The sequence below is a fragment of the Pecten maximus genome, chromosome 9, assembly GCF_902652985.1.
Source record: "Pecten maximus chromosome 9, xPecMax1.1, whole genome shotgun sequence".
NCBI lineage: Eukaryota > Metazoa > Mollusca > Bivalvia > Pectinida > Pectinidae > Pecten > Pecten maximus.
In genome coordinates this window covers 36,118,962-36,143,372 of record NC_047023.1, presented here as the reverse complement: position 1 = coordinate 36,143,372, position 24,411 = coordinate 36,118,962, and the positions used below count along the sequence as shown (strand labels likewise).

General features: G+C 37.0%; 1 protein-coding gene across 4 annotated transcripts in view; it reads left to right on the top strand.

Annotated features, from left to right (window-relative positions):
- LOC117334865 (furin-like protease kpc-1) overlaps positions 1-24,411 on the top strand; it is a 148,399-nt gene that overhangs the window by 88,482 nt on the left and 35,506 nt on the right. For all 4 annotated transcript variants that reach the window (XR_004534242.1, XR_004534241.1, XM_033894697.1 and 1 more), the window contains exons 4-5: positions 9,785-9,913; positions 17,517-17,593. Coding sequence is in view for 2 of the 4 variants with exons in the window: in XM_033894697.1 (XP_033750588.1) it covers positions 9,785-9,913; positions 17,517-17,593 (206 nt within the window). In the remaining 2 variants the exon portion in view is untranslated. The remainder of the gene's footprint in view (positions 1-9,784; positions 9,914-17,516; positions 17,594-24,411) is intronic.

Below are 24,411 nucleotides of genomic sequence, written 5' to 3'. Positions count from 1 at the left end.
ACATTATGTCAAGGTTGACAGTACATTATGTCAAGGTTGACAGTACATTGTGTCAAGGTTGACAGTACATTATGTCAAGGTTGACAGTACATTATGTCAATGTTGACAGTACATTGTGTCAAGGTTGTCAGTACATTGTGTCAAGGTTGACAGTACATTGTGTCAAGGTTGTCAGTACATTGTGTCAAGGTTGACAGTACATTATGTCAAGGCTGACAGTACATTATGTCAAGTCTGACATTACATTATGTCAAGGTTGACACTACATTATGTCAAGGCTGACAGTACATTATGTCAAGTCTGACATTACATTATGTCAAGGTTGTCAATACATTATGTCAAGGCTTACAATACATTATGTCAAGGTTGACAGTACATTGTGTCAAGGCTGACAGTACATTGTGTCAAGGTTGACAGTACATTATGTCAAGTCTGACAGTACATTGTGTCAAGGCTGTCAGTACATTGTGTCAAGGTTGTCAGTACATTGTGTCAAGGTTGTCAGTACATTATGTCCTATTCATATTGCCTACAGAGCAGAGATGAATTGGTTTAACAAATTGGTTTTGCAATGATTAAATGTGTTTCATGGGATGGTAGTTTGATGTTTAATAATTTAATGAATTCATAGCTTTGGCAGTGTTTTCAAAAACTAAATGAGTTCCAAGTGGGTTTACACCTTGATTATGATGTGATTTCAGTAATATTGTAGTATAAATCTGTGGTTGCAGTTTTCATTGAGTCTGTAGTTGTCTTTTCCCCAAAATGATCAAACAAATTAAATTAATGGAACATTGGTTGTACAATAATTTAATGCTTTCATTGGGGTGATATATAGCTGTTCAGTTGATGAATTTAATGGTGTGACACCTTGGTTGTGCAATGATTTGGTACATTTATTGATTTGGGAAATTCATTGTTCACAGATGTGCGGTATTCAGTGATTGCAACCTATTCTATGACCAGATAACTTTCATATCACCATGTATATATGACCAATTAGATGTACGACAATAATTGAAATTTAATAGCAAGACAATTTGTTTGATGATATGTCTATTTAAAGATGAGATGTTGTAAAATGATTTAATAACTTCACTAGTTTGACTTCTCACCTGAATAGTTGTAAATAACCCATTTCAATGAGTTTAATAGTGTAACACTTTAGTTATGCAATAATTCAACAAGTGTGTTGGTTTGTCACATTAGTTGTGGAATGAGCGGTTTCACACCATTTTTGCTGGTACTTAGTTGTGACATGATCTAATGCGTTTAGTGGTTTGACACCAATTTTGCTGGTACTTGACAGGGATGGGACATGGCAGCTTATCTGTTGCTGTAGATTTGTACCGCATCTGGTGAACCGCAGGAGAACACAAACCAAGACCTAACCACTTGTCCTCCGAGAGTCACTTAACTGTCGGCTTGTCACACACAATTCTCCACCACTACCCCAAACTGATACCAGACCTGCCATTGAAGACTTGTGTCTGTAAAAATGTTTAGATATTCATGTTATATCAGTGGGTTTTTAAGACATCAAAAATTGTCTTTCTCCAAGTATTAGAGACGACACATGTCCATGTGTTTTTTTACCCATCTTTTTTTTTTCAAATAAGAAGGGGCACTGGGAAAGTAACACTCATGTGATGAACTATGAGCAAATTCTTTAAAAAAAAAAAAAACAGTAGAAAAAGTTTTTCGTTTTTTTTTTCATGGGAATATTGTTGTATTATTTTACCCAGATTTAACATCTAGTTTAATTGTCAACTGCATATGCTACATCAAATGTTTATTACATTAAATGTGATAATATATCCAAAAGGACATTTGACTATGATTTTAATGTAACAAACCTATTCACTGGCTTATACTTGGTATTCAATGTGATTTCTACCTATTGGTGTTTTTTTTTGTTTTTTTTTTACCTTTGTGCTCATGTCCACCCAATTGAGCAAAGAAGGGCATGGGCTCTGTCCCCTGACAAAGACAGACTGTAGTCTGTAGAATTATTAATACCTATTACTCTGGTAGCTAGCTTTAGATAGTCGGTGGTAGTGGTACTGGATGGTTTGATGTCAGTATTACAAGGTAGGGTGTCTGCCATGTCCAATTTGTAACATTTCAGTGAGATTACACTATAAAGGGTCGTTAGAATAAGCCCCATCATCTGTATTGTCTTTGGATATATATATATATGATAATGACCTGGGTTGGAAGGATTGGAACCCTAAACAAGTCATCATATTGTAATAAGCTTGTCCAACAGTATATATATTTCAGTATAAAATTGATTTATCTGTTAAAACCCAAAGGACAGGTCATTCAGTCCTTTTGCTGGAAAGTTTTGAGAAAATGACTAAATTATTTGCTGATCAATACATGGTTGTTTACCACTGATGCTGCAGGGGGTTGGTGTTCCTATCCAGAATGTTGGCTTTAATGTCATTACAAGACTTTGATGTCTGTGGAATAATCAGCGGACTGCACTCAGTAAACATAATTCCACTGTAGTTCTGTCGTCCTGTATTGTTAAGTACTTTCACCAAAGATTTTTTTTTTTTAAATTGCATCTAGTTTAAACCACCTTTTATTATTATTAATATTATTTGGTAACATTGCATGGAACTGTTTACTTGAATTCATAATTTTGCAGTAATAACCATAAATTTGCTAGATGTTGTCTGATTTACTTGAATCACAATTTTGTAACTTTAAAACGAGCTATCCCAAATGTAGTTTGAATTACATGCTGCTGTTAAATTTCTGATCTACAAGGGATAATACAACCTGATCTTTGAATAAGGGTAATATATATAGTACATATTGTCTGATGTTTGTGCACCAGAGGGGCTTCGATAGCTCTGTCAGTTAGACTGCCTCTTGGGAAGCTGAGAAATGGACCAGTCGGTGCTGTCGTGGTTGTGTCCTTGGGCAAGACACTTTGCCCTAATTGCTCTGGATGGCATGCACCAAGTCTACCATATGTTTCCAATGAGGTAGTCACCAACTACTACAGTAGGCAGTTCACTGGGAGATAAACCAAGCAAACAAACAAGCATCAGAGTCAAGGAATTTGTGATACTAACTGGTTGGGAGTTGCCATGAAATTTCATAAATTTGTATTCTCTTCTGTTCATTGCTACAATAGCAACATATTTCACAGGAGCTCTAGAATTTAATACTGGCCATAATATCAGGTCACTGGTTCTGCAAGTTGATACCCTGATGAATATTTAATAGGGATTCACATTAATTAAGCCCTTAATTGACCCGAACATTAGGACAAAGGTTTAGCAGGTTTGAGAGGAAGCATTCTAGGTATGAATATTGCCTAGGACATTTAATGGGCCACTAAATTAACCATAACATAAAACATTTAGCTATCAGGTTTTAAAGCCTTAATGACTTGTAACTGATTGTGATCCGAGTATTGATCGTTTCCTCTCTGCTAGCCTAGCATGGCCTGAGGATGGTGTTGGGGATAATTTTCTCTTTTACATGGGAGAGACACTGTACATTACACTCCAGGCATATCATGAAGCGGCACATTTAGGGCTGTTGTGTTAAAATAATGTGTTTCTGGTGTTACTAACTATGAATTGTCTCCCATCCCAGAGAAAATCACATCAGTGATGGTGACTACCTTTATCATTTTTTTCCAGCTGATTATCACCAGTTTCCCTGCAATTTCACATGTTTCATCAACAGTTTAATGATATGAACAGCATATATAGGATGTTGTTCAATGTTGTCTTAAATTCTTTGATCCATGAAGCAGAAAATGCTAGTGAAATGTCACCAGTGTACAATAAGAATATCATGATAAGGAAAATAGGTTTCAAATTTTCAAAAATTGTCAATTAAAGGTGGTTTCATATATCACGAATATATAAAATCTTGACTGTTAAATGGAAATAGTAAATTATCTGGTGATATTTTCATACCGTTATATTAATTTATAGAATCGCTAAATCATAGAAATAATAGATGGTAACAATTATGAGGTATATCAAGCACACATCTCAATAGAAGGTTTCTACTGTAGACAGCTATCTACTAATGACTGTTCTCTGTAGACAGGTATCTACTGATGACTGTTCTCTGTAGACAGCTATCTACTGATGACTGTTCTCTGTAGACAGCTATCTACTGATGACTGTTCTCTGTAGACAGGTATCTACTAATGACTGTTCTCTGTAGACAGGTATCGACTACTGATGACTGTTCTCTGTAGACAGGTATCGACTACTGATGACTGTTCTCTGTAGACAGGTATCGACTACTGATGACTGTTCTCTGTAGACAGGTATCTACTACTGATGACTGTTCTCTGTAGACAGGTATCGACTACTGATGCCTGTTCTCTGTAGACAGGTGTCTACTACTGATGACTGTTCTCTGTAGACAGGTATATACTACTGACTGTTCTCTGTAGACAGCTATCTACTAATGACTGTTCTCTGTAGACAGGTATCTACTACTGATGACTGTTCTCTGTAGACAGGTATCGACTACTGATGACTGTTCTCTGTAGACAGGTATCGACTACTGATGACTGTTCTCTGTAGACAGGTGTCTACTGATGACTGTTCTCTGTAGACAGGTATCTACTGATGACTGTTCTCTGTAGACAGGTATATACTACTGAATGTTCTTTGTAGACAGGTATCTATTAATGACTGTTCTCTGTAGACATGTATCTACTAATGACTTCTCTGTAGACAGGTATCTACTGATGACTTCTCTGTAGACAGGTGTCTACTAACTGATGACTGTTCTCTGTAGACAGTTATCTACTACAGATTACTGTTCTCTGTACACAGGTATCTACTGATGACTGTTCTCTGTAGACAGGTATCTACTGATGACTGTTCTCTGTAGACAGGTATCTACTAATGACTGTTCTCTGTAGACAGGTATCGACTACTGATGACTGTTCTCTGTAGACAGGTATCGACTACTGATGACTGTTCTCTGTACACAGGTATCTACTGATGACTGTTCTCTGTAGACAGGTGTCTACTACTGATGACCGTTCTCTGTAGACAGGTATCTATTGACGACTGTTCTCTGTAGACAGGTATCTACTGATGACTGTTCTCTGTAGACAGGTATCTACAGATGACTGTTCTCTGTACACAGGTATCTACTGATGACTGTTCTCTGTAGACAGGTATCTACTGATGACTGTTCTCTGTAGACAGTTATCTACTACAGATTACTGTTCTCTGTACACAGGTATCTACTGATGACTGTTCTCTGTAGACAGGTGTCTACTACTGATGACCGTTCTCTGTAGACAGGTATCTATTGACGACTGTTCTCTGTAGACAGGTATCTACTGATGACTGTTCTCTGTAGACAGGTATCTACAGATGACTGTTCTCTGTACACAGGTATCTACTGATGACTGTTCTCTGTAGACAGGTATCTACTACTGATGACTGTTCTCTGTAAACAGATATCTACTAATGTCTTCTCTGTAAACAGATATCTACTGATGACTGTTCTCTGTAGACAGTTGTCTACTACTGATGACTGTTCTCTGTAGACAGGTATCTGTTGACGACTGTTCTCTGTAGACAGGTATCTACTACTGATGACTGTTCTCTGTAAACAGATATCTACTAATGACTTCTCTGTAAACAGATATCTACTAATGACTGTTCTCTGTAGACAGGTATCTACTACTGATGACTTCTCTGTAGACAGGTATCTACTGATGACTGTTCTCTGTAGGCAGGTATCTACTACTGATGACTGTTCTCTGTAGGCAGGTGTCTACTGATGACTGTTCTCTGTAGACAGGTATCGACTACTGATGACTGTTCTGTGTAGACAGGTATATACTAATAATGACTTCTCTGTAGACAGGTATATACTGATGACTGTTCTTTATATACAGGTAAATTGTAAACTTTATGTATATTTCACAATTTTGAGTTATACCAACTTATATTATTCATTGCTGTGGGCCTGGATGGAAGCGCCTAAGGAGTGTTAGTGTTGGAAATAACCTGAATATCCAGGAAAGCCCATATGGTCGAGTAGGTGGCCCCATACCCCTTCACTTCAGATACGGGAATCGAACCCCAGCCACCTAGGTAAAAGGCCATTGTTTGACCATTGTGCCACCCTACCACCCATAAGACAGGTGGTGTGGCGCGGTTACTCATCATCTCCCACCCGTCACAGAAATGTACATATCTGTGGTTTATACTCCTGCATTAAATCATTAATGATATCCTCTGAAGATTGTCTGTTGAATAATTAAGTGTTCTGTCAATGGGGAAAGCCGTATGGAATATAGGTATAAAGTCACACTGGGTAAACACACCAGTTAGTTCCACAGGAGGCAAAACCAGAGGTAAAACCACTGCGTGGGTTAACTCAGTCATTACTCATTGGAAATGTGCATTGATTAAACATTTTTTCGATGATAGTTTTAGCAGCAATGTATATGAGATAGTGGCAATGTATATAAGATGATGGAATGATTCAATCAAGTGGCTTAAATCATCTTGTGATTGTAACAGTGGAAACCCTATAAGTCAATAACCGGTACAATTCCATCACTCCTTCCCAAGTCTGTGTCTTTCTGCGATGGCGATGCTCATTGCCTTCAACCTTAACCTGCTGCTAGTTTCAACATATACATCACCGTTCTGAAAGATAGTTGAGATACATATAAGATTTATTAGCATCTAGGGACTTCTGGTTCACTTCAAATTAAAGAAAATCGACTCAAGTTAAACTATAGACTCACACACAAGTGAAATTGTCTTTCATCAAACATCTTGAAATAGCATTTAACATACACAAGTTCTTCAAGAAACAAGTTTGAATGTTGTTCAGCCTGCACTAATTTACCTTCATTCAGCAGGAAGATTTTATTCAGCAACTTTGTTGGATATTGCCCAAAAGATAGGATATTAAATCCTTTTCTGCTGTAATTACAAAATCTACTTTGCTAAGCTGCATAAAGCATTAAAATAACAATGGCTAGAACATAATGAACTTTCTCACTGAAAAAAACAAACTTGTTAGATTAAAATCATACCACACAACCAGAACGAGAATTATACAGTTCAGCTTGGATTAAACAACCCATTACTCGACATTACCATTATAATTGTTGGTTACCTAAGAACACCCTCAAATAAAATCATTTTATTTCCGGTTGCATTAAAAAATAATGATTGTTTAAAATCTGCCATTTTTTCAAGAGAATGCTGTTACTGCAGTGTTTAGATGTCTCAGGGCGTACATAGCCTCCGCAATTGGTAAGAGATCTTGGTGATAATGTGGGAAAACGTTACATCATTTATACTGCCTAATTTAAAATTGATTTTTAAAGGAAGGTTTTTAATTTGATTTAAATTGGACCGTGGACTCTGTCTGTATATCAGAGACAGATCTGGGTACAATCTAGGTACATGTTCTAGGGTTCTGTAAGCTACCATCAATCTGTCCCGTTCTCATCAACGCATACACTAGTCACTCGTAACAACTACATCTTAATGGTCATGAACAGTTTGAACTGTTTCTCAGCGACAATCCATCCTCTGTATAACCAAACATTCTGCTTTGGAATTTCATACCTTTGGAACAACAGAAATAACCCAGAAATTAAACCATTTACTGTGTTCTTGCTATCAAGCTGCGTTATCATGTGTTTGTATGTAGTTTCTCGTGGTAATAGCAGAGACATTACTAGTGCACTTTGTTGGATAGTAAGTGGGTAGGATCTGTGTAAGAGTGCATACTGGTAATTAAGAACTTAATTAACCCTTAATTACAATAACTACTTTTGGATGTGTTTTCCCTATAATACGGAGGGTTGTGATTGGTTTAGATATTCTCCGGCTTTGTAGGCTCTAAGTCAGTATCTGTATTGCCAGTTGGAGTATCCTATTGTGCCCTAAGCATCCTCTGAATGGCAGATATATAGAAGAGTACAGCCTGACAAGGAAGATACACACGATCCTATGGTGATCAATAGAAATGAAATTAGGGCTGCGGAGTAGGGACACATCAGGGAGGTATGGGTCATTTGATGTGGTGCAGCACCATTCACTGTGTACTATTGTCTTTGATGTCTAACTGTATATGAATATAACGCCCTAAATGTATATATGGTTTTGGTAGATACAAAATTTCATTTCTAAAAAGCAGATATTTTTATTCAAACTTTGATATCATTATTTTTTTCATCAATTTTTTCCCAATTCATGTGGAAACAATAATGTGTTGCTTGGGTAAAGTAATTCTGTTTTGTTATCAAGTTTCTAGAGTTTTGATTATGCTTTACCACTTTGGGGGTGATTTGGGGCCGATAGGATGGGTTTTTAGTGATGGATGGCATGCTATAGTGGCCCAAAGCCTCCCCTGGCACCAGTCGACCCTACCACCCATACTCTGAGGTGCAAACTGATTATGAATTAACAGGCATCAGTCCACAGGGGCTTCCTTGCATTGGGCACCCAATTATTGGCGTTGTTCAGAAGAGTTGCCACTACCAATCTGATCACAGATAGACAACATTCTGTCTGCCATCCCAACTTCTGGTGGTAAACAGCTCTCATGACAATAAATACAAATAACATTCAATTTCCAAGTCTTCATTGTAAGGTCAAAAGGTCACAACATGTGATTCTTCATTGCATCTGTTAGTCTTCTGTTAGTCAATGTATAACAAAATTTAACTTATCTAAAATAGCAGTTTTATATGCATTTTAGCTGTAGTAGACATAATTTCCTTGAATAGCAGGTCAAAGCAGGATAATGAATCGGCCTGCTGTCTCCCAATTTATGTAAAACATATGCTAGTAATTAAGAACCGTATACAAGCCTTATATAAATCTGTAGAGGATGATGACAACAAAAATCATAAAGCACAAAAATAAGCAATTCTTGTATATTCCATCATTTGCGTCTACTTGACAATTTTTTTGGAAAAGCTCTTGGTTGTTACACAATAAGTTTTGACAGTTGTTGAATCTGCTATACATCATCCAGTGTTCACATTTCTTGTTACCTCAGTGACAACTGTTGGTAATAATTCCATCAAACTTGAAGTATTCATTTCAAAACACCAAATAGCACTGGACAGTACAATGGTATGACAATACAAAGGTATTATATTAATACAAAGGTATGACAAAACAAAGGTATAGCAATAATACAAATGTATGACACTAGTACAAAGTTATGACAAAAGTACAAAGGTATGACAATAGTACAAAGGTATGACAATAGTACAAAGGTATGACAATAGTACAAAGGTATGACAATAATACAAAGGTATGACAATAGTACAAAGGTATGACAATAGTACAAAGGTATGACAATAATACAAAGGTATGACAATAGTACAAAGATTTAACAATACCTTTGTATTATTGTCATACTTTTGTATTGTGATACCTTTGTATTATTTATTGTCATACTTTTGTATTGTGATACCTTTGTTTTGTTAAACATTTGTATTATTGTCATACCTTTGTATTGTGATACCATTGTATTGTATAACAATACAAAGGTATCACAATACAAAGGTATAACAATACAAAGGTATCACCTTTATGTATAGATAAAGAGCAAATGAAAAATATAGCTTGCTTGTCCTCAAAAAATAGAAATTGTTTTTAGTTTTATTCTCATTGGAAAAACTCTGAAAAACAACAAATGAGTTAGATTATTTTCTAATTTCTTGATGTAGATGTAGTATACTTATATATGGGATAAATGCTGTATTGATATTTTTTCCATTTATTTACAGCATCGAGGAGAAGGCCTAGATATGAATGTACAGAGTGCCTGGGATCAGGGAGTGACAGGCAAGGGCGTTGTCGTGACAATATTAGATGATGGAATAGAGAAAGATCATCCAGATTTAATACGAAATTATGTAAGTCAATTATAGTGTAGCTGAATTTATTGAATCTTACCTACGGTGTAAGTAACAGAAAGATCAATTGGACACGTTAATAACTTCAGCATTCGGAGCCTGCAGATGAATGAAAAGCCAGGCTGAGCCTTCTTTCATGTGAGGAAAGTAGGTTTGTAACAAGCTAACTGTATATCTTCACAATTGAACATGTGAGGCAGGAGAGTTGTTTTAAATCTCACAATGAACCTGTCAGGAAACTATAGGCTTAATTAATGACAATTAAAGGTCATTTACAACAGTTAATGAACATCCTGTTAAGTCATCTTGGACAGTAGAAGTCAAAGAAAATTCCCCCTCCAAAATTCTGTTAAATTTTTATTTTATTTTTTTTTTTTTTTGCCAATAAATAGAGTAAGTAACTATTTGATCACTGCATGTTCCTGGCTGCTTGGAGATGATAGTTATTTGATATTGAGCCACTGAAGGAATTGTTTGACTGGGGAATTTCAGACTTTTAAAAAGAACTTAAATGTGTGAAATATTTCAGACCAGCAGGTTTTTTTCAAAAGATTTTGGAATGTGTATCCTTATGTCAGATGGTAGTATTTTGGTAAGCTGTGAGGAGATATAAAGTATAAAGCATTGGGGGATTTGTGCTCCATCATCAGTGGGCCTAAGCATCTGTTTTGGATATTAATTGTAGTATAAGGTGTCTGGGATTCCCCATGTCAAGATCGACAAAGATAAGAATATCATGGGCATATAGATTGTTTACATATTGTGGAAGTCTTCCTTGTCTCTCTTCCAGTCTATGGACAGGCTATACCAGGGAGTGCAAGTAGGGTATTTATAGTGGAAGAGAGAATCTACTTTAGGGGAAATGTAAACGTTAATGTGAGCTTATGTAAAGGTGCTGACAGTGTGTAGATGCTGTGATGAGATGTGTCCAGATTATGGTAGAGATGATGAGGAGGACGGAGAGAGAGAAGGAGCGAGAGTAAACGAAGTGTCAGCCCATAGCTATCAACACCTTCAGCAGTAGCTCCAGGCCTGATGGACTTGTCAGCAAAGTCTTGGCAGGTTTGAGGCTTCTGACAAATCAGGCAAATGTCATAAACAAACAGGCAGTGGTAAATAACTCGGAAATAATTCAGGAATGGGTTTGTTTTGAAGTAATTCAATACATGCTATGTAAATGTAACATAAACAATGTTTATGTACATAAGTGATGGAAAATTATTTTGAAATTACTTTAAAATTGATTTGTTTTGGAATTGACAAGACTGGAATTTCAGTTAACATTAGCCAGATATGTGAGATTGGCTGAGAGATAGAACATTGTCCTTGATTTAGATGTGTACAACTATAAACTTGTTTACCAGGCTACTTATCAGATTGTGTTAGAGATGGGTGTCTGTGACTTCAATGTTTTGACACATTAGACATTATGCTCACAGCATATTAGAATATAGTACGCATTACAATGAGGGACCTTCTCATATGCTATACATTATCTTGTTACACTAATACAAGTATAGGATAAGGTTGATACAATTATACATCATTAGTTACCACAAATTGAAAGTAATTAAAGGATTAAAGAAGAATTTTCTGCTTTTTTCTTTTCGGCTTCATATTTATTAAAGTTTTTTTTTTTTACCGTTTACTAGCTTTAGTCTTACTGCGATAATTAAATGTGGAATTTAATTTGGCATGTCCATGAATTGGCAGTGTTTTGGTATTAAAATCGTGTACCACAGCTACATGGCGATATCCAAATTGGCCTATGCAGTGATTAATGTTGGAGAAATATTTCGGAATTAAGAAGGTGATAGGGACTCTTTATTGTCAAAGTTTATCTAATCTGTGAAATTAAACATTTATTTAAACCCTCTGATAAAGGGCACACACCCAAATGGCCTGTACAGCTATTTCATATATATCTACTCGATAAGGATTCTACACCAGCGTTCATTAGGAAGGTATCATTGGCTTTTCGAAATTGTGAAAGTATATATTTTTCAATTCTCAAATTCTAGAGCATAAAAAATCAGCAGTTAACACATTTGTGAATTGGCACATCAATATTAAAAAAAAACTTGACCGGTCAATGTAGTTGGCACAATCTTAATTAGTATAAGACTAAGTCAGTGTGAAAAGTGCAAAAACGATCAGATTACTGCGTAAATGTTTATTTCTACAGTAAATAATAGGAAGAACATTGTCTTCAGGTAAGAAATTTGTCTTGAGGAGAAAATTGTCTTCAGGTATAGTTTATGTCTATCTGAATTAGATACGAAGGAATGGGGTATTATCTATAATTATTGCAGTGATGAGGTTTACCTTGTTGACAGAAACTGATAAAGTCTGCTCTACTTAGATCTATTACTGAAGACAAACTAAGAAAGCTATGCCTGTGATAGAGAGTGAGGGATCTATTACTGAAGACAAACTAAGAAAGCTATGCCTGTGATAGAGAGTGAGGATCTATTACTGAAGACAAACTAAGAAAGCTCTGCCTGTGATAGAGAGTGAGGATCTATTTATGAAGACAAACTAAGAAAGCTATGCCTGTGATAGAGAGTGAGGATCTATTACTGAAGACAAACTAAGAAAGCTCTCCCTGTGATAGAGAGTGAGGATCTATTTATGAAGACAAACTAAGAAAGCTATGCCTGCGATAGAGAGTGAGGATCTATTTCTGAAGACAAACTAAGAAAGCTATGCCTGTGATAGAGAGTGAGGATCTATTTATGAAGACAAACTAAGAAAGCTATGCCTGTGATAGAGAGTGAGGATCTATTACTGAAGACAAACTAAGAAAGCTATGCCTGTGATAGAGAGTGAGGATCTATTACTGAAGACAAACTAAGAAAGCTATGCCTGTGATAGAGAGTGAGGATCTATTACTGAAGACAAACTAAGAAAGCTATGCCTGTGATAGAGAGCGAGGATCTATTACTGAAGACAAACTAAGAAAGCTATGCCTGTGATAGAGAGTGAGGATCTATTACTGAAGACAAACTAAGAAAGCTATGCCTGTGATAGAGAGTGAGGATCTATTACTGAAGACAAACTAAGAAAGCTATGCCTGTGATAGAGAGTGAGGATCTATTACTGAAGACAAACTAAGAAAGCTCTGCCTGTGATAGAGAGTGAGGATCTATTACTGAAGACAAACTAAGAAAGCTATGCCTGTGATAGAGAGTGAGGATCTATTTCTGAAGACAAACTAAGAAAGCTATGCCTGTGATAGAGAGTGAGGATCTATTTATGAAGACAAACTAAGAAAGCTATGCCTGTGATAGAGAGTGAGGATCTATTACTGAAGACAAACTAAGAAAGCTATGCCTGTGATAGAGAGTGAGGATCTATTACTGAAGACAAACTAAGAAAGCTATGCCTGTGATAGAGAGTGAGGATCTATTACTGAAGACAAACTAAGAAAGCTATGCCTGTGATAGAGAGTGAGGATCTATTACTGAAGACAAACTAAGAAAGCTATGCCTGTGATAGAGAGTGAGGATCTATTACTGAAGACAAACTAAGAAAGCTATGCCTGTGATAGAGAGTGAGGATCTATTACTGAAGACAAACTAAGAAAGCTATGCCTGTGATAGAGAGTGAGGATCTATTACTGAAGACAAACTAAGAAAGCTATGCCTGTGATAGAGAGTGAGGATCTATTTCTGAAGACAAACTAAGAAAGCTATGCCTGTGATAGAGAGTGAGGATCTATTTATGAAGACAAACTAAGAAAGCTATGCCTGTGATAGAGAGTGAGGATCTATTACTGAAGACAAACTAAGAAAGCTATGCCTGTGATAGAGAGTGAGGATCTATTACTGAAGACAAACTAAGAAAGCTATGCCTGTGATAGAGAGTGAGGATCTATTACTGAAGACAAACTAAGAAAGCTATGCCTGTGATAGAGAGTGAGGATCTATTACTGAAGACAAACTAAGAAAGCTATGCCTGTGATAGAGAGTGAGGATCTATTACTGAAGACAAACTAAGAAAGCTATGCCTGTGATAGAGAGTGAGGATCTATTACTGAAGACAAACTAAGAAAGCTATGCCTGTGATAGAGAGTGAGGATGTATTTATGAAGACAAACTAAGAAAGCTATGCCTGTGATAGAGAGTGAGGATCTATTACTGAAGACAAACTAAGAAAGCTATGCCTGTGATAGAGAGTGAGGATCTATTACTGAAGACAAACTAAGAAAGCTATGCCTGTGATAGAGAGTGAGGATCTATTACTGAAGACAAACTAAGAAAGCTATGCCTGTGAAAGAGAGTGAGGATCTATTACTGAAGACAAACTAAGAAAGCTATGCCTGTGATAGAGAGTGAGGATCTATTACTGAAGACAAACTAAGAAAGCTATGCCTGTGATAGAGAGTGAGGATCTATTTCTGAAGACAAACTAAGAAAGCTATGCCTGTGATAGAGAGTGAGGATCTATTTCTGAAGACAAACTAAGAAAGCTATGCCTGTGATAGAGAGTGAGGATCTATTACTGAAGACAAACTAAGAAAGCTATGCCTGTGATAGAGAGTGAGGGATCTCATTTAAAGCTGTGGTAAACCTCTGATATATTGTAGTGTTGATTAACCCATAGTACATGGTGGATTGGATTTATTATAAGGTTGTAAAGCTTCACTCTGATAAATACAATCATATAGAGTTTCAACAGCCTCGACAGATGGTCCTAATTACCAAACTCTTTCTTACAGATCCAGATTTTCAAAGAAATAATCTTCTTCAATAATTGTATAGGTAAAACACGAACCTGCTAGTAATGGCATACCTTAAACAACATGTTTCCAAAGAATTTATTTTATAAACGTTTCAAAGATTCCACTTATTTCAAAAGGATATGTAGGCTAGTTATTCAGTCCTGGTATGCAGGCACAGCAAGGGATCTGGTTCAAAGATAACTATACCATTCATCTATTGTAGTAAAAAGGAAAATGATAAAGATGAGGACATGCCCTTGTCTGTCATTTTGGAGGGGTTTATTTTTAACATCAGATATTTGTAACACATGTCGGTCATTAGATTTACCTTAAAATATTATATTCCTGTGTATTTTTGCCCCTAGACAACATTCAGTACTTTGTAGAATATCCTATGTTAAATGTTCACTTTAGCTTATCTTTGTAGTCAAAATTTACTCTTTTGAAGCTTTTGTACTCTTCAAGATGTTAAGTCTCAAGAAAAAGCCATTTTGTTCCATTTTCTAAAATCTCAAGTTTCAAGTAACTGATCTGCTGCCGGAATAATGAAAAGATATGGTGAAAAGAGCTATTAAAGTGTTGCTGGATTTCAAACCCTGCAGGATTATTTAAAGAACATTAACCGGTATCCGTTAATCTTTCCAAGGAAATCCTTTCATTTATTTCAAATGTCAGAAGTTTTTACTCGGTGTGTCAGTAAAAAGGGACATGGTTTTAGTTTTTACAATGCCATGAATGTAGCATTGTTGGGTGGAGTAGACATTGCGTTGATGTGTTGACATTGATAGTGCTACAGGAACAATTCTATGAAACCCTCATCTCTGGGTTCTGTACTGTAGTGCAGCTCGCTGACGAATGCTGGTCTCAGGTACAACGATACAAATTTGATCTCTTTGACAAGATTCTGGTTTGATAAATAGGGAGAAAAACTACAAATTTACTCTTTGCATTCCTGCCAAGAGTGGAAAAAAGTCCAATTTGTTTTGCAGCATGCTTTATAAGCAGGATCAATTCATATAGAGAATGTTAAGGAGTATTAGATGCTTTTGAGATATTCTGACATGCAGGATTAGATGGCGGGGGTCTGTAGGTTGTATAATAATAAGATGTTAACTTGATAGTTTAACTATGACCTTTCCTGGGTACACAGGGATGTAACTGGCATCTGGTGTACCCAATGGGCTGCCTACCTCATTATAGTATGTAGGATGTTACAAAAAAAGACCTTTCTTGGGTACACAGGGATGTAACTGGCATCTGGTGTACCCAATGGGCTGTCTACCTCATTATAGTGTGTGGGATGTTACAAAAAAAGACCTTTCCTGGGTACACAGGGATGTAACTGGCATCTGGTGTACCCAATGGGCTGTCTACCTCATTATAGTGTGTAGGATGTTACAAAAAAATACCTTTCCTGGGTACACAGGGATGTAACTGGCATCTGGTGTACCCAATGGGCTGTCTACCTCATTATAGTGTGTAGGATGTTACAGAATGTCAATAATATATGCATACATACAACCTATTACTACACCGAGCTCTTGACCATGTAGTGAACAGAATCCCTTATACTAGACTAATCATTAAACCTTATACAGTGAAAATATTGTGTGAAATATCCTCTAGCTATTGGATGGAGATTATCAAAATTGTTCACTACATGTTTGAGAATCACATCCCTAAAATAGGCTAGCTTCCTTTTTTTCATAAATCTTGATCATGATCACCAAGGAATGCTTCCTATGAAATTTGTTTGTAATCAGCTCAGTGGTTTTGAGAAGAAGTCATTCAATTAAGATGTTTATAAATCTTAGTGAGCATGGACTATAGTAAATATATAGGCAAACAAGGTTTTGTATACATGTCCATAGAAATAAATCTGTTGATGTAATAACAGTAATGGGTTTGACTCGACAGTAGGAAAATGGAAAACCTTAAGTAACTTTCTCAGATGTCACTTTCTAGTTACATAACTAGGCGGATTATTTACAGTCTTCTTGATTAACAAGTAAAGTGCTTCCAGGGATTTAAATCAGATATCTGGACTGAAGATGGAATTGTCTTCTGTATGACTATCTAATCTTGGTATAGCTTTACTAGATTCCTTTTCCTTTGTCTCATCCAATGTATAAACATTAAAAGCAGCTGTTATTTGAAACATGAACAACATGAAATTGGTATTATATGATACAGGAAAAAGGCATACTGGCTTTATTACTGTTGAATTTGTTCTGTTGATCATTGGATCAAGAAGGGAAGTTTACGAATATGTTATATCATCCTCTACTTAATTACGCAACAGAAGAACTACAACATCACCAAGTAATGCCATAGTAACGTCTGCAGGATGTAAAACAATCTGATAAGTTATTAGGTAATGGCTTAGGAAGCCATTGGATTTGGGAAGTATTGGACAAATTCTCTGATGGACATCTTCACCATTACTACAGTAGTTTCTAATGTGTCGTCGAATGTGGAGTTGAAGAAATTGGTGATTTTGTCTTAATTAAGAGACTTTCTCTTTGTGTTTCTCTTTGTGTTTTTTGTCATATATGTTTAAGAATCAACAAAAAATCGAGAATAGGCTCGATTTTCGTACATGTATATACATGTAGATTGAATTAAAAAAGTAAATGAAGAGAAAATAAATTCATAGCTTGCATTATTGTAAGTGTTGAATATTTTACTTTAGTTTTGGTTGATAAGGTTATTATTATTTACCTGCTTTATAAAGTGGAACTCTCTAATGTGTTGTGAGATTATATTCCACAAGTACATTAAAGTTATCTGTATGATCATATCAGGCAGATTCAATTGGTCAGAATTTAAAACAAAAACACATTTTTTGTCACACTAACTATTCTGTTTTTTTTCTTGCAGGACGAACGAGCTAGTTATGATGTAAACAGTCATGATGCTGATCCACAGCCGAGATATGATTATACTAATGAGAACAGGTAGGATATTTTAACAGAGATGTGATGATTATACTAATGAGAACAGGTAGGATATTTTAACAGAGATGTGATGATTATACTAATGAGAACAGGTAGGATATTTTAACAGAGATGTGATGATTATACTAATGAGAACAGGTAGGATATTTTAACAGAGATGTGATGATTATACTAATGAGAACATGCAGGTAGGATATTTTAACAGCGATTTGATGATTATACTAATGAGAACATGCAGGTAGGATATTTTAACAGCGATTTGATGATTATACTAATGAGAACATGCAGGTAGGATATTTTAACAGAGATTTGATGATTATACTAATGAGAAGAGGTAGGAAATTTTAACAGAGATGTGGAGATGTGTTACAAACATTTTGTGTGTTTTTTGTTTGTTTTTTTTTTCTTTAAGAAATTATTTATAATACAATGTATTCATGTATTATGTACATGGCAGTTTATTAGGGGATACAGAAAGTTCCTTCACAAATATAACACCCAAATTTGTCAGTGTAGTAATCGCCTGCAATCTTCATATATTTATTAATGACTATGGTATATCTGACAATTCAAGTTTCACACTTGTGTAATAGGAGGGGGAAAATGAACGGGCAGACCGGGGTTTGAACCCGAGACCTCCGAACACTAGCCGGAATAAAATATTGCTCTACCAATTGAGCAACCTGTTCGCCGGCATTCATCCCAGTCCAGTTCCGCTACACATTTAGGGTCAAGGTCATATTACTATTTATAAAGATCATTGTCACCACTGTAGTGACTTTGTTCCTTGAGAGATTTTGATCAAACTTCATGCAATTGGACATCAGGCAAGGTTGAATCACAACAGAGTTAATGCCCCTTGATTTATGAAAATTGTTAAAATTGTTGTATGCCATTAAATAACTCTCCCAAATAGTTTTGAATGTCTTAAAACTGAACAGGATTCAATGTGATTGGGTTTGTTAATGGCAGATGAGAAGAGAATTCTTTCAAAAACAGTTTACTTTTATCTTGTAATACATGTTTAATGAAACCTCTAACCTCTGTATAAGGCTTTACTTTTTATGAAGTTTCTGGCTCAGCCGAATTTAGCATTCTGTTGAGCTATAATGATATGTTTCTCCTTTCCTTAAAAATGTTAACCTATAATATGTCAGGAAAGCAGGGGAGATAAATCCCACAAATTGGCTTGTTCATTTTGATTATTTTCCTGGAAGTTCATGATGCCCCTTTAAAGATTTCCAAGCATAGAAGATGCAGATAGACAAAGCAACATGGGACTGCATCAGGAGCTCTTAACCACTGGTGACACTAATTGACCTTGGTTATTGTTAATATGACCTTGGACCAGGTGAGACCATCACCTATAGCTACTGGCAAGGAGAATTGATGAGACTAATCTAGTCCCTAGTTGAGTTTAATGTTATTTGGAATAGGACCTTCAGTCAGGTTTATCTTCTGTTGAAAGTGTTTTATGATACAAATTTTCCCAGTAGCCAACATTTTGGAGTTGACCAGGTTACAAAGTAGTGACACCATGATAACATTACAGGCTAAACAAAGCATTAAGTATATAGGCAAAACGAAATGCAGTATATACTACTTATGTTGAATTTATCTGGCTATAAACCCATGTTTTGTTATAAGGACAAAGAGGTTTCTCTCTGTTCAATAATGTTTCTAAATGCTGTTTCAATGTTAATCCTTTGAGTCAGAGTTTGTGTTGGTCTCCTGGACATGATGATAAATGTGATCATTGAACTGGAATCAAGGTTTACACCATGGAAAATGAAGTGGTTTTTAAATTTTGAAAATGACAGAGGATACTGAAATGAAAATGAAACCATAATTCTAACTGAACATTGATTAAACAAGGACAAACAAATTGACAAAAAATGAAGATTTTAATGAAGAGCCCTGAAAAAGTACAAGTAGAATAAGACCAGGTGTTCCGGAAGAGTAAGCGTCTTTTGCACATCGACCACACCCTCTCATACAAATCTAGATCAAATCCAGGTTAAGTCACGTTCTCAGGAAGAAAACTACGAAAAAGAAGCAACAAAACATATTTCTGCGATTATTTATATATATATATTTTAGAAATGTAGATTTTTTTTTTTCCAATCTGAGACAATGGTGTTCAATATTTTAGGAAAGCAGTTCGCTGTCTTTCCTAGTTAGGGTTGTAAGATAAGACCTGATGTTTGTCTGGTGTAGAGTCGATGATGTCAGGTGGATGTATCACACTTGACATGGAAAGACCCGATATAAATCAATATCTTCACTATTGGCCATTGTCTTAGGAGCCCCTGCTACCAAACAAGTGACAGAAGTGGGTCTGTAGCATTGTACATCTCTCCCATATAAGCTGTCTGGATACATTGTCTGTTTACTGTCCCTTGTGTACGATGTAAACATGTCCCCTTCATCAGATTCCTTACCAGGAAAATTCTTGAACATACTCCGGGAGAGTCCATTCTTATGTATAGCAGTATAAGTAATATTTTACAATAATATACAAAATTTTTGCATTGTTTAAACAAAAAAAGCAGCAAATAATCTACTGGATTTAATGAAGTTCTTGGGGATCCTGAAATCACTCAGGGTATTTGTTTATGGGCGAAAGTTTGTCCAGATCATGCTACTTAACTCTCTCAACCCATTCTTACAAGGTACATTGTAGTTGTGCACTTGCAATTTATTTTTCATTTGAAATATTTTGTTGCTTTTTAGGATTCATTGGGTAATGCTGCTTTATCCTTTCAAACACTCTTATGAAACTGAAGTTTACATGATCGATTAATATAGTTCTGTCTGCCTGAAATTTAAAATAGAAAATTAATTTGGATGAATTAGTTTGGAGTTTTACCCTCTGTATGATATCTATATATCACTTTTTGGGACTTACATTTCTGGTGTTCCCTAGCATGTTCTTCATCATTTAAATTGACATGCACATCCTCTGAGTGATTCGTTATGTGACTGGTTGTAAAACAAGCGAAAAAATCTAAATGCTACATTAGGTAAATTACAGCTGATGATATGGCAGTCTAAAAAATGTCTTGTTTGTTTTCAACTGCAAACAATCCTATTACAGTACAAGTATACAAAGTTATGGCTTCCTTTGACAGCACCGAGCTCATTACCCAGGGAATACATTTATCTACCGTCAAAAGGAATCATAGGTGGCAGCACCATGCAGCACGGAATCCTATTAGTTACTGACTATTAAAACACCTACACCATCGGTACATGACTGAACATCTCATTATGGAAGTATCGACAAACTGACAAATCTATTGTTGTCTTCTCAATCATGCATGTATGATTTTTAGCTCACCTGGCCCAAAGGGCCGGTGAGCTTATGGCATGGCGCAGCGTCCGTCGTCCGTCCGTCAACTTTTCCTTTAAATCGCTACTAGTCCTAAACTACTCAGTGGATTTTGACCAAATTTGGTCTGAAGCATCCTTGGGTGAAGGGGAACCAATTTTGTATAAACGGTGGGTCTGGCCCCCCAGGGGCCTTAGGGGTGGGGCCCAATAGGGGAAATATAGCAAATTCTTTAAAATCCTTCTTCTTCTGTAGAAATGAAGGGATTTGATTCATATTTGGTCTGAAGCATCCTTGGGTGAAGGGGAACCAATTTTGTATAAACGGTGGGTCTGGCCCCCCAGGGGTCTTAGGGGCGGGGCCCAATAGGGGAAATATAGCAAATTCTTTAAAATCCTTCTTCTTCTGTAGAAATGAAGGGATTTGATTCATATTTGGTCTGAAGCCTCCTTGGGTGAAGGGGAACCAATTTTGTATAAACGGTGGGTCTGGCCCCCCAGGGGTCTTAGGGGCGGGGCCCAATAGGGGAAATATAGCAAATTCTTCAAAATCCTTCTTCTTCTGTAGAAATGAAGGGATTTGATTCATATTTGGTCTGAAGCCTCCTTGGGTGAAGGGAAACCAATTTTGTATAAACAGTGGGTCTGGCCCCCCAGGGGCCTTAGGGGCGGGGCCCGATAGGAGAAATATAGCAAATTCTTTAAAATCCTTCTTCTTCTGTAGAAATGAAGGGATTTGATTCATATTTGGTTTGAAGCATCCTTGGGTGAAGGGGAACCAATTTTGTATAAACGGTGGGTCTGGCCCCCCAGGGGCCTGGGGGGTGGGGCCCAATAGGGGAATATTGTTTATTCTTTAAAATCCTTCTTCTTCTGCAGGAATAAAGGGATTTGATCCATGTTTGGTCTGAAGCATCCTTGCGTGAAGGGGAACCAATTTTGTATAAACGGTGGGTCTGGCCTCCTAGAGGCCTGAGGGGCGGGGCCCAATAGGGGAAATATAGCAAATTCTTTGAAATCCTTCTTCTTCTGTAGGAATAAAGGGATTTGATCCATATTTGGTCTGAAACATCCTTGGGTGAAGGGGAACCAATTTTGTATAAACGGTGGGTCTGGCCCCCCAGGGGTCTTAGGAGCGGGGCCCAATAGGGGAAATATAGCAAATTCTTTAAAATCCTTCTTCTTCTGTAGAAATGAAGGGATTTGATTCATATTTGGTTTGAAGCATCCTTGGTTGAAGGGGAACCAATTTTGTATAAACGGTGGGTCTGGCCCCCCAGGGGCCGTAGGGGTGGGGCCCAATAGGGGAAATATAGCAAATTCTTTAAAATCCTTCTTCTGTAGAAATGAAGGGATTTGATTCATATTTGGTCTGAAGCATCCTTGGGTGAAGGGGAACCAATTTTGTATAAACGGATGGTCTGGCCCCCCAGGGGCCTGGGGGGTGGGGCCCAATAGGGGAATATTGCATATTCTTTAAAATCCTTCTTCTTCTGCAGGAATAAAGGGATTTGATCCATGTTTGGTCTGAAGCATCCTTGGGTGAAGGGGAACCAATTTTGTATAAACGGTGGGTCTGGCCCCCCAGGGGCCTAAGGGGCGGGACCCAATAGGGGAAATATAGCAAATTCTTTAAAATCCTTCTACTTCTGTAGGAATAAAGGGATTTGATCCATATTTGGTCTGAAGCATCCTTGGGTGAAGGGGAACCAATTTTGTATAAACGGTGGGTCTAGCCTCCAAGGGACCTGGGGGGTGGGGCCCAATAGGGGAATATAGCATATTTTTTAAAATCCTTCTTCTTCTGCAGGAATAAAGGGATTTGATCCATGTTTGGTCTGAAGCATCCTTGGGTGAAGGGGAACCAATTTTGTATCAACGGTGGGTCTGGCCTCCCAGGGGCCTTAGGGGTGGGGCCCAATAGGGGAATATAGCATATTCTTTAAAATCCTTCTTCTTCTGCAGGAATAAAGGGATTTGATCCATGTTTGGTCTGAAGCATCCTTGGGTGAAGGGGAACCAATTTTGTATAAACGGTGGGTCGGCCACCCAGGGGCCTTAGGGGTGGGGCCCAATAGGGGAAATATAGCAAATTCTTTGAAATCCTTCTTCTTCCGTAGGAATAAAGGGATTTGATCCATATTTGGTCTGAAACATCCTTGGGTGAAGGGAAACCAATTTTGTATAAACGGTTGGTCTGGCCCCCAGGGGCCTTAGGGGTGGGGCCCAATAGGGGAAATAGGGTTAATCCTTTAAATCGCTACTAGTCATAAAGTTATAAATGAATTTGAACCAAATTTGGTCAGTAACATTCTTGGGAGAAGGGGAACAGAGTTTGTATACATTTTTACTCTGAACCCCCAGGGGCCTAAGGGGCGGAGCCAAATAGGGGAAATAGATATTAGTCTTTAAATCGCTACTAGTCATAAATTTTTTAATGGATTTTAACTAGATTTGGTCAGGAACATCCTTGGGGGAAGGTGAACAGAGTTTGTATTAATTTTTACTCTGAACTCCCAGGGGCCTGAGGGGCCGGGCCAAATAGGGGAAATAGGGTTAATCTTTTAAATCACTGCTAGTCATAAAGTTATGAATGAATTAGAACCAAATTTGGTCAGAAACATCCTTGGGAGAAGGGGAACAGAGCTTGTATACATTTTTACTCTGAACCCCCAGGGGCCTGAGGGGCGGGGCCAAATAGAGGAAATAGGGTTAATCATTTAAATCGCTACTAGTCATAAAGTTATGGATGAATTTGAACAGGAACATCCTTGGGAGAAGGGGGAACAGAGTTTGTATAAATTTTTACTCTGAACCCCCAGGGGCCTGAGGGGCGGGACCAAATAGGGGAATAGAGATTAGTCTTTAAATTGCTACAAGTCATAAAGTTATGAATGAATTAGAACCATATTTGGTCAGGAACATCCTTGGGGGGAGGGGAACAGAGTTTGTATAAATTTTACTCTGAACACCCAGGGGCCTGAGGGGCGGAGTCTAAGAGGCCCAAGGGTCTTTCCCCACCCTAAGGAACTTAGTTTCTTCAAACACAATTAGGTTGTAAAAATAATCCATAGGGTCTTTCAGTCCCTTAGAGAGTATGTGTATGAATAAATTGAACATGAACATTATTTTGACATTTGGTCAAATCCAACCAGGTGAGCGATACAGGCCCCATGGGCCTCTTGTTTAATTGTGATGACTTTTGTCATAGTTGTCATATGATAGTGACTAAATGATCTGTATGTACTGTATGATTTCATGTTTAAGGATTTTGAGGTAAAGATATAGAGAAGCTCTAGATTACCTAGAGAAAATAAGTCAATAGTCTTTCGTCTACAATAATATGATGATATTTTGTCAATATTTCAGGTATGGACCAATTTTGATATCAAAGACACTTTCTCATTTTACTATTAGGGTTGCATTTTATATAGGTCAATGCTTATTTACTGGTAATATATTGTCTAAACACAAAGTTAAAAATAAAA